Source organism: Calidris pugnax, unplaced genomic scaffold (genome assembly GCF_001431845.1).
Source record: "Calidris pugnax isolate Ruff unplaced genomic scaffold, ASM143184v1 scaffold39, whole genome shotgun sequence".
NCBI classification, from domain to species: Eukaryota; Metazoa; Chordata; class Aves; order Charadriiformes; family Scolopacidae; genus Calidris; species Calidris pugnax.
The window spans coordinates 4,981,017-4,994,920 of NW_015090828.1; the positions used below are offsets into that span (position 1 = coordinate 4,981,017).

The 13,904-nt window shown below is 38.1% G+C and overlaps 1 protein-coding gene across 1 annotated transcript in view; it reads right to left on the reverse strand.

Moving 5' to 3' along the window:
• Positions 1 to 785: 785 nt before the first annotated feature.
• Positions 786 to 13,904, reverse strand: part of CCDC6 (coiled-coil domain containing 6) — a 30,846-nt gene continuing 17,727 nt past the window's right edge. Inside the window, exons 6-9 of the mRNA XM_014940514.1 lie at positions 12,657 to 12,757; positions 8,700 to 8,824; positions 1,523 to 6,339; positions 786 to 1,401 (exon numbers count right to left, since the gene is read on the reverse strand). Of these exons, the coding sequence (XP_014796000.1) occupies positions 6,148 to 6,339; positions 8,700 to 8,824; positions 12,657 to 12,757 (418 nt within the window). The 3' untranslated portion in view covers positions 786 to 1,401; positions 1,523 to 6,147. The remainder of the gene's footprint in view (positions 1,402 to 1,522; positions 6,340 to 8,699; positions 8,825 to 12,656; positions 12,758 to 13,904) is intronic.

The window sequence follows — 13,904 nt, forward strand, 5'->3', positions numbered from 1 at the left end:
CTTAACTGTTATCAGGTTTGATTACAAGAAAATGAAGGGAAGCTAAAGTAGATCATTAGACACCATACCCTTTACTACTACAAAGAAATAGCAAAAGCACTCTTTTCCAAACTACAAAAAATACAGTACTCAAGGAAACATATTTTTTTCCCCTTCTCTTCCTCACGTACTTAATATCAGATTAGAAAAGCAGCTCTACACTGCCTTCGACTCAAAGCACAGAAGGTGAATTTTCCTATGACTTTGTACAAATACACATCTCTGGCCCTACGAGCTTAGAAAAACCAGAAAGACAGACAAAACACTGTTGATGTCCTACCCCCCAATCATCAGAAAGTACCCTCTCAAGGTATGCAGGCCTACTAAGATCAAAAGATGCTGCAGTTCTTGCTGTGGCAAAGCAAGCCCACACTCTGACTAGAAGGCAGCTGTAAAAGCTTAAGCATACATGTTTAATACAGGGGAAGAAAGGTACTCAGGAATTTTCTCACAATAACAGCTCAAGAAACACAGCAACATTCTTCCAAGATAGAAGCAAAAGAATATTCACCTAATCCAAAGCGAGGAGCATCTCCTATGCAAACTTTATTATGCAAATAGGATAAACCCCAGATTCCCCACTCAGTCATTTAAGTGAAAATACCAGAAATAGAGCACTTAAAATCAAAGACAGCAAAAATAAAGACAAGCACATATCTTTCTCTGATTCCTGTTTCTCATTTTCTTCCTCTTTTTCCCAGTGATGGCAGGCTGACAGATAGAAAACAGACATCCACCCCATACTCTTCCATACAAGGTAAATACAAAAAAAATCAAGTGTTTATTGGAAGTCTGCATGAAGGCACAGATGAGCTTGATTACAGACACATCGTAACAATTACAAATATATGTAAACACCTTGAGATATACAACAAAGCAATAATACAGCTAATACAGAATAAAATATAACCTGCTAAAAAAAAACCAAACAACCTTCTTTGTATCAAGGTTCTTTTAACGATAAGCTCCAATTCACACCAACACAGTGTAATGCTTTTGAAGTCACCACTTGGATTCATGCTCAACAAACCTGCACTTTGACCATTGTTGTTAACCAGTGGATTTATAAACTTGATCCAAATTTGAACAGCCTTCCTTCACTAGGATCAGGAAAACATAGGAATAACCAGCTAGACACCCAACCAACCTATAACGAGGCTTCATAGATTCTCTAAATACACAAGAGCAATCACCAAGGTACTGAAATTAAATATAAGCTTCAGAAAAGCTCAAGGATGCTTGTTCCATTTTTACTTGCATTTGAGGAAATTGCTGTATTTCTGCAGGAAAGGAACAGTCTACAGCTGTCAGGTGATTTTTTTTTTCTTCCTCCACAGGAGGCTTAGATTTCATCTGAAACACCTGCCAAAACAAAAGTCAGCAATCACAAACTAAAGTGCCTTGGACAGCTTAGGTTTTACCACTAGAATAAAACACCTTTGCTTATAGATACAGTATTAATTTATATCATGAGAAAACCCACCTTTGCACGTAGAAGACTACTTCCAATATTTCTCTGGAAAGGGGAATTGCTTTTTTGTTTCTCTTTTTTTTTTTTTTTTTAAATTAGATACCCAATGCCAGGAACTTAAGAACTGCAACATAGCACTTTTTGAAAGGAAACCACACAGAAAAAAAAAAAATAATGTAGTTTTAGTACAGGCAATTCCCAGGCCTAGCCAAAGAGTACTCTGAGCAGCAATTTACTACAGGGACACACAGTTTTCTCAAACTCAACCCTCAACCATCTGCCCTGCCTCCTCACTTCTCCTCGACAAAAGCTTTACAACCTCTGGAGCCCAGTTCCAGTGAGGAAAGACTCCTATCCAGGTAATACATGCAGAACAAAACCTAGCACAGCTATGACATTTCTCCTGACCCTGCAGCCGTATCAACCCAACCTGAAGATGAGGTAGTCCTTTTCTTTGGAGCCTAATGAGTTGAAGAGGAACAAGCACTATTCTCCCTAATGTAGCAGCTGTCTGTTAAGGCAGTGCCAAAGACCATAGTTTTCTCTCCTTTTCAGGGCACACTATTAATGCAAAACCAGCAGCAGCTGCTTTAAAAAAAGAAATAAATCATGATATGAGCACACACTCCCACTTGAACTAGGACTGCATTGTAAAGGCCACGATCTGGCATATTCAGTGACTTCCTCTGGTCCACAAAGTGGCAATGACTCTTAACCTCTATTTGTATGGGGACTAGTGGTTATTAGCCAAAAGGAACATGAAGGATATCCTGAGTATTTTATTGCAATGAGATGTGGAATTTAAAAAAAAGAACACTAGTCCGAATGGGGCTGGGAGAGGCATTCAGCTTCTCAGGGAACTGAGGAAACCAGATTGTCTCTATGCATACAGTTCAGCTGGTACTCAGGGGCTCTGTTCTCTATCAGATCTTTTCCCTCAAGGACGCTGTTGTAACATATGCACATATTACAATTTTATAGCTTACACTCATAAACCTTGTGGTTTCTTATGAGATGGCTTGAACTGGAGAAATATGCTCTGCATAGTCCATGCTCTGTAGACTCCCAAGGATCAAAAAGAAATAGACTGCCATGACTGAAACAAAAGGGAAACATCAAAAAGTTGAAGAGTATTAGAATTCATACTACTTGTAAAGCTAAGCATTAGGATTAGAAAAAGCACTACGAGTCTTAAACAAGGTCCCAGGATGCATCCTCTTAGTATGAAATAATCAATACTGAGGATGAGCGACTCTGTTCTTTGATTGACAAAGTATTCAAGAATCTTTTTCTTGTCTCCCTGATCAGTTTCCATTTATTTAACAAAACATACATTCTAAATTGCCTCCTGTCAGCAGCACAACTTGCTCAGATCCCAGGAAGCCTTCTCATTTTCACTGCTTCCAAGACTGCATTTTTCATTCAGCTGAAGTGCACAGGGACTCCACCCAGGCAGGTGGATTCCTGAACACAAACTCTGTAATAGGAGAGGAATCCTGTTATGTTCAGCTCCAGTTCAGCAATTGCCAATTACAAACACTGACACTTTCTTGAAAAACTCTGATAGTACTTTCTGCCCTTGGGAATACGCTCTCAGAATAGTACATGTAATTAAAATAATCTTATCTGGCTGTTAGCTGGAAGACTATCTCCGAACAGTCCCACCTCTTCTTCCAAAGAACTTCTCTGGAACAAATCGTGGATAAAATAAACTCTTAATGCTCTACAGAGTCTCAGCTGCATTCCAGTGTCCAAGCCAGATCCCTTGAGAGAAAAAGTAAAAAGAAAGCTGCTGATTGTCAGAGAGGAAAGCACTGCTCAAACAGCTAAAAGATTTTTACTTTTTGGAAAAAAAAAAACAACCACAAACAACCTTTTAGCTATAAACCGGTACACTCATAAAATGCTCATCACAGCTAAAAATTGCTGTTATGATGATATGCAGTGTACTATAATGAAAAGCACAGCAGAAACCCACCCACGTGCTTCTGAGATAAAGAAGCCAAGCACTGAAGCCCTCAGGGTAAGCTGGACCTCACTGTCAAGTGAGTTTCTCCAGTCCATAGAAGATCTGATAAAATCACAGCTTCGAAATCATAATTCATGACTATAATTCACCAGTAAAACTGAAAATCCATTCATATTTATTAGGAGATGGTTGTGCACAATTCCTCATCTTATTCAAAAAGTCTACAAATGGAGTTTAACATGTCTGATTGCAAGCAAATGTTTGTTCGACCTTCTTAGTTAGGTAAGGCTGACTTAGTGCCTTGTTACACTTTCAGGATTTAGTATACATTTGTCAGTTCTTTACTTTCCTCTGGTAACAGTCCCACCAGAATAGTAAGGAGACTTCACTAAGACACTTTATAACAGCAGCTGAACTTGGGTCACATAATTCAGTTTTGGAATATGCTTCAAAAGTAAATCATTCTAGGCCATTTTCCATTTTAAGATCTTAAAACAACACTGTCAAAGGCTTTCCATTCCCTCCCGCCCCCCTCACATTTATACTACCACCACTATGAGCTCACACTATAGAGCCACACGTTCAAGAATCTCAAAGCACTTCAGAAAGGAGGCCACCATTTAAAATAGTGGTATACTTGAGCTGGAATCCTACTTATAAGAGAGTATTTTTTTCTCTTTGTCTTATGTTTACAAAAGGACAAGCATCAAACTAAACCAATCCTATCTTCACCTCAGTCCCACCTCTGCCTGCCTGTAATTTTCACACATGCAATCCTACAACTGATTCAGGAGCTCTGCTTCATTACAACGCTCACAGCTGAGTTTTCTCTATGGAAAGGTGAGCATCTGCTGTGGTGAATTATTTTCAGATGGAAGCACTGGTCAAATTTTAGGTCTGCCATAATCTTGAGAATCACTTGATTGAAGAGTCACTACCATAACTACTGTAATTTGATAATGCACTTGATCCCGTATTGGTTTAAGTGTAATAGACTATATACGCAATTCTCTAAATTCTCTCCGAGCTGAGACTACATAGCTACAATGAAAAAACTCTAGTTTTGCCTTAAGCGGAACCTTTTACAACATTATTTTAACTTACTAGTTTGATTTAGAGCACTAATTTTATAAAGACTTTTCAGTTTGCAATTCTTACTGAATAGGTGAGCGGCAAACATGAAAACATATGTACAAGTGTTAGTATACTACCAGAATGCTGTACTTCCTCTTAAAAATGTCCTTAATAAAGCATTAGGCATGTCAAACAAACTTTTGTAAACAAAAGATAAATTACTCACGTTCTGCTCTGATTACAGCCAGATACATATTCTCATAAAATAAACATTCTCTTGTCATTTTCCATGGCCCACATCTCCATATATATGAGGTAAACCACTTAAAATCATCAATAATATATAAACCTCAGTACTCAACAAGAACCTCAAGAAAAACGTAACTGAGTAACATGTCAATATCAAGAAGTGACACTTTGTTCCACTGCAAAGTGAAACCAATTTATTTGTGCTAAATGAATGGAAAGAATGTATTCAGAATACATTTCTTTATACATTGTACCGGCTTAGGCTGCTAAATAAGCATTCATTAGTGCCACATTGTGCTACTTTCTTGTACTCTGTTTCTACCAAGCAATACAACATTTTGGCTGTTACGCCAATATAGTCCTGTATCTTCATCTGGTATCTTATTTTCTAACAGACTTCTGAACATTTAGAATACCTGTTCAAACTTTGCTTCAGGGGAATCACAATTAATATATTTCAACAAGAAAAAAAAAATATCATCAGCTGTTCTCTACAATCACGTTGCCTTCTGCAGCAAAAAAACCAAAGAGCGCGCTGTCATCAGCTGTCAGTAACCTGCGGGCAGGACCACACTTACCGAGGGTCATTGTGACAGGTCACACAGTATGGGCAGCTTACAGGTTAACCTAAATGTCAAGTGAAATCATCAAATCTTAAGGTCCACGAATTGTACATTCCACAGACTCCAAACAAGCCAGTTCCCTCACTGTAAAATTCCGACTGTACCATACGTTTGAGGTGCTTTTAACCAGGAGAAGTATGGATGTGTCCTGTGTGCTGAATTAAGCTTATTTACTACATAATACAACTGAGTATGTGTCTGGGGCACTGATTAGGGTGTCTGACTCACTTTTGCACTAGAAGCTGTTATTTCAAATGACTGAAACGTAGTGCTGATTTTCCATAAGCTTGGTAAACACTGTAATAGTTCAGAATTTATCATATAACCCATCATGCCTTTAATTTTCTGCAAATTGTCATGAAAAAATATAAAAAGGTATCCCTTTAATTTTACAAACCTAAAAGCCAGGAAAACGAAGCTTTGGAGCCAAGCAAAACGACATAATGCCGTATTACCAAACAGAGTAGCAAATGTTCCAGCCAGAGAATGGACATACATGTAGTTCAAGTAAACACTGATGGAAAACTTTGTTAAGTTAGTGTTGTAGACCCACAACACTGGCTGCATTTTATACAAACGTTTACAACACAATTAACAGTGAAGCCTATATAACCTCAGTGCAAATAAGTCAAATCCAAATATGCCAAGTAAGCCTTTGGCTTTTAGTAAACTGCTCCATGTTATGAGTCCACTTCTGACATACAGACTGCTGAGCACATGCACTAAGGCTGAGAGGAGGGATGCACTGAATGCTGAAAAGTGGCTGACTGCGACGCTGCGGATTGGACCGTAGGTTGCACAGGTGGTGGAGGTGGTGGCGGAGGTGGCTGCACTGGGGTCTGCGTGTTTGGAGAAGGAGGAGGAGTGGGACGTTTAAATTTGTCGGGGCTGTTACTTCTTCGTGGTGAAGGCCTCTGCAGAACAAATATTGAAATTATGTTTAACGCATTCCTCGACAACTTTAGGTGCAAGTCCTCTAATCAATGTACTGAGCTTGGCAAAGGAAAAAACAAAGAACCAAAAACCACAAACCATAAAAAATCCGAACAATTATGTGAAAAGAATCTTTTTCAAAACATTGCAAAATCACAATACAACTTCTACGTAAAATAAACATCACTCTGAAATGAAGCAGCAAAGGAAAGGGGAAGTACTTCTGAGATCAAACAGAACACACATTCCTTCCTGACAGCTTGCAGGAAGCAAACACAAGACTATGTCTTGAAGATACGTTTACCTATGATGACCAGCGACCTAAAAAGAAATGAGAGACGCTGCAGAGGCAGCACTTCCCAGTTGTGTCTGCCCAACCGGTACGTGTGTACGAATTTTAACACTGCTGGGGTACGAAGTCCAACTATGTGGTACCTGAGTGTGGGTGGGAATGCTCTGAATGCCAGAGAGTCTGCCCAGAACCTCTAGCTTTCTGAAAGACTCTCAGCCTGCACAGTGGAGCAAGACCAAAGCGTAACACAAGTTGTTCTTTGGAGAACAAAAAAGGTTACAACCCTTTGAGCTGCAGGAGAGAAGCAGTTGGTAAGAGAGCTCCCCTCAACAGAAACCACAGATTTGCAACAACCTGCATGTTTAAACACAAAGATTTAAAACCCACTTTATCTTTACAAACCAGTAGGGGGGCGTGAGGGGCAGGAATCTTGATTAATGTTAGCAATGTAAAAATATAAATTACACTGCACAATACTAATTTCTGCACTTTTGAAGCCAAAATCCTCATTACTTACCAATCCAGTTAGCATTAATCAAGAACCTCATAGCATGACAAACCACCCACCCACAATTAATAAAGGTGATCAATTCTGAGGAGAAGCATGATTACAGTGCTACACCAAATGTACTACAGGTAAAGTCAATTTATTCTGTAAAGGAGATCAAAAATGAAGAGTCAAGAATCAAACTGCAGTTTAGTCAAATAATGTATATTGTATCTATTTTTCTGCACAACTATGTACAATTGATTAATGCTCTATGCAAAAAGCCAAGGGATTCTTGACAATCGACTGTCTCTGAAACACCTAAAATCATTTATTGCATTTGCATACATCTAATAATATGAAGGAACCTCATTTCAGCATCAAGACAAAGCCAAGAGCTACTTATCAACACCTTTCTCAAAACAATTAGTATTTTGTCCTGCAGATGATCTTTTTCATAGTGACTCAGTGTGATACCAAATAATTCACAGTTTCAGAAAGAGTATTTCACAGAGACTGAACAGAACAAGTTCCTTGAAAAACTTATTTATAAAATTAGGTTCCAGGTTTTCCAGAAACATGAAGATCCTCCTGTGACTAACCCATGTGACACACAGCAGTAGGCTGAACCCAGAGCAGGACTCTACCTTCCTGCTGAGCTCCAGCTTCCCTCTGGTTCTACTCGCTATTGTGGCGCCCCCACTCGCTTTGCTCAAAGAAATTAACCATTACCTTTGCACACTCACCTAAATGATTTTAGAAGCAGCCATATTTTAGCATTCTACTAAAAATTCTATTGAAACATGCTTTCACATCTGAGAATGACAAGTATATGCAACAACCTTGCAGGATATTTATATACTACCATACCTGTTGAGAAAAATCAAAGTGGTCTTGATACAACAACTGTAAGGTATTTTGCCAAATGGTTAATATTTAGGATGCTTGCTCATTAAACTCCACAAATATTTAGAAGAAACACAATTAAGTAGAAGTGCATCAAATATCAGAGATAAAAAGGAAATAAATCCACTTGATATATGAGAAATTGTCCTAACAAATGTTTATATTAACTTTCTTCTTTGCCAATGAGAATAGAAAATAAGAGTTAACTGCCTGTTACAGTGACATGGTGGTAGCATTGTGTGTCATCCTGAAGAAAACCTGAGCTTGGAGCAACCTCAGATGACTCATCCGTCAGATGGTGGAGACTAGGAGAAAAATGAAAGCAATGTTTTTACTTCCTGGGACAGGCTTAGTAGCTTAGAACATCACTTCTCACACCCTGCCTCCTGATCGATAAGGTGATACCTATTACTGTCCTTAAGATGATAATACATCCTATTCTTTTGCAGAAAATAAGGTTCTCCAAAAAGAATCAGTTTCTGAGGGGTGAAGAGGAAAATCAGGGTTGAAGAAAGCAGCAATAGATATCTTGGAGTAAGGAGACAAAAACAAACATTTACAAAAATGTTTTGTAAAAAAGCTTAAGGACAAGCAATTATAACTTTTAAAAGCCAACCTGACATTAGTAACAAGTATTTACTATTTTAAATACTTACTGTAATACCATGGGATGGTCCCATATGTTGCACATGAAGGCCTGGGGAGTTGTAGTAAGACATTCCAGCTCTAGTCAGTGAAGTTGGTGGTGTGAAACCAACTGTATGACTTGCATATGACAGACCTAAAAATCATTAAAACAAAGTAACATCAACATTTTGTTCATATTACAAACTAAAGAGTGAGGTTTTTCAAACTTTTTTACTTCTGAATCGATAGGTTAAGAAATGGTACCTGCTGCCAGATTAGACACCTAAAAATACTTATTGTACCGAAAAGCGTGATGTAAAATTAATTTCTGTTCTTGTAGTAAACCACCATAGGTTTCAAAATATACATTATACAGTGTTAAATATACCTTTTCACTTAACATAAGTAGTGTAAGGCCCTCCTGACAGCTTGGTTCTAGCCTGCAATTGTTTCTATCCAGCTTTCTATTTCTCCTCAGAGGGAATGGTTCCCTGAATAAAATACAGTCTGAAGAAGCAGAGAGGTTGTGCCTGGAGAAGCCATCTAGCACTGGGTCCTTCCCTACGAGGGACAAAGAAACTGGATGTAGATGGCTTCTCCAAGGCATACCAGATCCACACTAAGTCTTCCTCCTGTTTGCCTCAACATTTATAGATCTTTGGGGGCTGTGAAGTTAAAACCTTCTGGGATTAGTTGCTAGCAGGACTAGGCTAGCAACTAACATTTAAAATTACAACTTTTTTTATCCACATTAAGGAAAGCCTAATATTAAAAAAAGCAAATATCTAATTATTCCACCTAAATATTTCCTTTCTGTAAGATCTAGTTTATAAAAAGGCAGAGTACCTGTAGAGCTAACCAAGGTAAGCAGAAACAGCAACTAGTAAGTGCTGAAAGTTCAGACCTTGAAGTGTTTTGAACATTGAGTATTTCTCAAAACTGGACATTTTCCAAAATCTTTAGCTCATTTTCACTTTCTGACAAAAATATCACTAAGGTAGGAGAGAAGACTTTTCTCCGCTGTTTAGTATTAGACATTAGCAACTGCTTTGGAGAATTAGGACCAGAAAAATTTCTAAACGTCCATTAAACTTTTGTAACACCACAGTGGATTTAACAGTTTTCACACTTCTTCAACTCTAAATCAATGCAAACAGTGCCACTGCAGCTACAGTACGCACCAAGAGCCAGCTTTGTCCTTAACTGCATGTATCTGTGTTTGTGCCTACAACTGATGAGACACGATCTTTGGGGGAAAAGAAAAAAAAAAAAAGCCTCAAATCACTTATAAAGTCATATAAGAAAACCTACTTCACTTCCTTCCTTCAATTCTAAGTTTGATTCTGCTACATCCCCAGTGGATGTCTGGTGCACGTTACAAGTGCCTCCAATGGAATCACTGTCACTTTAGAGTAGTCAAACAATGCAGATTAACAAAATTAGCCTGCTTTTTGACTATACAATCTAATTGCCTGTACACCACATGTTTTGTATCTAAGTGCTTTTGTAAGCACAAGGACAGAAACAAGTCAATGTTTGGGCAGGTGAATATGTGTTGCAAGTCAGGACAAGAGCCCAGAATAATAAAAGGCAAAAAAATATGCTTTAAGTCACCTTTGCAACATTACAATTTTGGACTGCTTTGGGATAAACCAGCTCCCAAAGTTTTATAAATGCAAGTCTACATGGCAGTCAAAGAAGCAGTAACAGAGTACTGCACATACATCTAAGGTAGCTCATCTCCATCTAGCCTAGCTGCAGAACCAAAGCATAAAACAATTTATCTACAGTGAACACTAATTGGTAATTACAGTAACCAACCTCCAGCAGCCTAGGAGTAGCAATACTTCCACACTCTTCAAAGTCCCATGCACTGTGCTAGAAACCTCAACAGAATCTCAGACTGAAAGAGTACTCAAAAGCAGCATCTCAAGCCGTGTAGGCACAAAAGGCTTGGATTCAGGAGCCAGAATATGACCCATTAAACCTGACCAGCTGCTATACATATGAAATTATGGCGTTTCTAATTGGTTTCAAGTTATGTTCCTACAAATTCAGACACATAATTTCTTAAACAAAATATGCCAAGTCATACAATTACTTTGTGCAAAATATAACTGTTGTATTATTCTGTGCTTATACTTTTGACAGTGTCTTACTGTATTACTTTAGACAAAGTGCTCAAAAAAATATTTGTATTCACCCATTACTGCATTCATATATACCAAACAGCTGTACAAAATTCTCTATTGATCTCATTAGTTCTCTAACAAACTGCTGCTTCTATTTTTCTGAAGTCTGAAACTTCCCAACTATGGATATTTATCAGATGTGGAGGAGAGCAATGTAGCTGCCTGTGCAGAAGTGCTAGCCTGGAACATTTACTGTACCAACATCACCAAAACTGCAAACTCTGTTAGAAATGATCATTTCAGTTGTGCTATTTTTAGCTCTGTTTCAAACAGTGTTTCAGTAGGATGTAATTGCCACTAGAACGCAGCACTACTGTATCAACTACTGATGGGAAGTAAAGTCCACAGGGAATAAGGAATGTGCTTCAGGAACATATAGGAACAAACCAACAGAGAACCCTTGCATTGACACGTCAGCATCCAAATTGGGTGCATTTCTAGGTAATCTAGGATGCAAGTCTGTAAAGTACCAGATAATTTTCCCTACACATACTTTTAATAACAACCACTGTGCAGACTGCAGATACAATGTGCAGTTGAATACTGTAGCATTATGAAGGCTGCACACATATAACCACAAATATCCACAGCAGTTACTCTTGACCAGTTGTTAGCATGACCGTGTTTCTATACGCCCAGCTACAGAAAAAGGATAAGACAACGTGTATCATTTTCTCAGTGACATAAATTGCAAAGCACAAAGTCAAGTGATTTGGCTCATTTCAGAACCCAAAAGCCTCTTGAAAAACTCTTATCATAATATTCATCTCTAACACTGTAATATGGCTTAAGGCCATAGCTAGTTCTCACACATGCTTACTTCTTCTGCAACACCTGGATGAAAACTATTGAGTCCTTCTGAGAAACTGAAGTCAATCCTGAAAATTAAAGAGTTTAAACACATTTTACATGTTCTAGCAGACCTGCGTAATAATATGTCTCAATCCTATTTTCAGAATGTGTCACTACAGAGCTCATCTCATGTGCCCTTACTGTAGGACTCCGTCCGACAGGTTCTCAAGGTGAACTTGGGAAAGCAGGGCATGCAGTATTCACTTCGTTATGTACCAGTGAGTTTGTCATCCCCATGTAACATCCACGGCCAACAACTTTTAAGGAATGTGCAAGCATGATTTTGAGGAATTTTGACTTCCATTCAATAAATGTGTTAGTAGAACAAATTCACTTCCTTTGACTTAAAAAATACATTCAGTAACTAAAAACTCAGAAAACGTTCGTTTGCCTTTGCTATATAAAGTACTAGCAAAAGGAATTCTTAATTTTATAGTTATTGCTTTACAACAGAAAATAGCAGAAGTACAAAAGCCATTTCTCTACTAAACAGAAATGGAAATGGGCTCTTTTCCAACAAGTTCAAGATTAGACTTCTCTAAGAAGTTTTGATTCAGAGCACAACAGCCGTCTCATTAGTAGTTTATCACCAAACTCTAGAAATCTGTTTCTATACATCCTGTTTCACAACTTCTGTGGAGGGGAAAAAAAAATAAAATAAAATAGAAGAGACAGTAGGAAAGAAAAAGAGAGTGTGAAAAAAGAAATAAAAGTTCAAGTCATAGCTTCTTAACTGACTTTTAATATCTGTTCATAGTGTAATACAGAACCATCCAAAAACATGCTGAACTAGAAGACATCTAAGGCATAACTATTCTTACATTTATGATGCAATTGTTTTCTCCACAGTAGTTTTGAAAAGGCTACCGACCTAAACATATTAATAGGGCATGTTACTATGTGATGCATACAATAATTTTAGAAACTGGGTTAAATATTTACCAGGTGATATAGGTCTGCTAGAACTTGGTGAGGGTGTATAAGGGATAGGACTGGACACAGTGCGAGGTCTTAATCCTTGTGCAGACATCTCATTAAAATATCTAACAAAAAAAGGTAAAGAATAATTAGATCAAACCTTTTAACATGTGCCGTGTTTTAAATGTTTCACTGTGGTTTTTTCAATTCCCATAAGAATCACATCAGATTAATGAAGGACCAGTCACATTTAGGAAGTCATGACAGGAACTCTAATCATTGCTGAAGGCTCAGATACTGGCTTAACTTTCAATGAAAACAGCTGGACTTATCTTAGTTACTTGCAGTTAAAACCATATGCACATATGATTAGAAAGGTACATATTAAGGCCAAGGGTATCAATCATGTCATTCAATCTGACCTATACTACATTTTTGCACTTCACACATCATTTCTACATTGAATTCAGTAGCTTGTCTGGCTGGAGTATATGTCCCAGAAAGGCATTCAGCGCTAATTTGAAATCATGAAAAGGGGAAAAAACCAAAAAACATTAAAGTATTGATAATTTGTTCCATCAGCTGGTCAGCCTCACAGCTAAAAACATGCCCTGTTTCCTGCTTAAATTGCTCTGGTCTCAACATTTAGCCATTTGCTCGCCATGTCTTTTGCCACTGGGACAGAGAGACATTTTGAACCTAGGACTTTCTCCCACTAAATAATTCAAGGTTGCGTTGCAAGACACCTGCCAAACTTCACTATGATAAACTCAACAGATCAGAACCTCAGACAAGGCGTTTTTCCCCACCTGTAATCAGCTTAGTGGTATTTATTTGTACTTTACTCACTGAATACAGTGATGCTTCCTCACAGCCATCAAGTGCTATATAAAATGAGCTCCTACTTGCCACTTACTGTTTATACCTCACAAGTAATTTTAGGTATTTTTTCCACAGCACTAGGCTGGCAGCTTTCAGGTTGACTTGCTTATGCACTCCCCACCCAGGTTAGAGGTTCCCCTTCTCACCTTCAACTGCACCTATGGCTGCAAGTGGGTGCAACTGGGTTTCTATTAATACATTTAGCTGTGTCTCGTTACTGGGCACAGCAAAGCAGCAGGCAAAATTAGGTACCTGACAGCCCTTTGGCTCTTACTTGTTTCCCCTTCTACCACGGTGTTGCTCAGAAATTCTTAGTAGCTACATTTATTTCTAGATCATGGAAAAAAATCACAACATGAAGCAGCATTAATAATATTCCTATTTGACAGA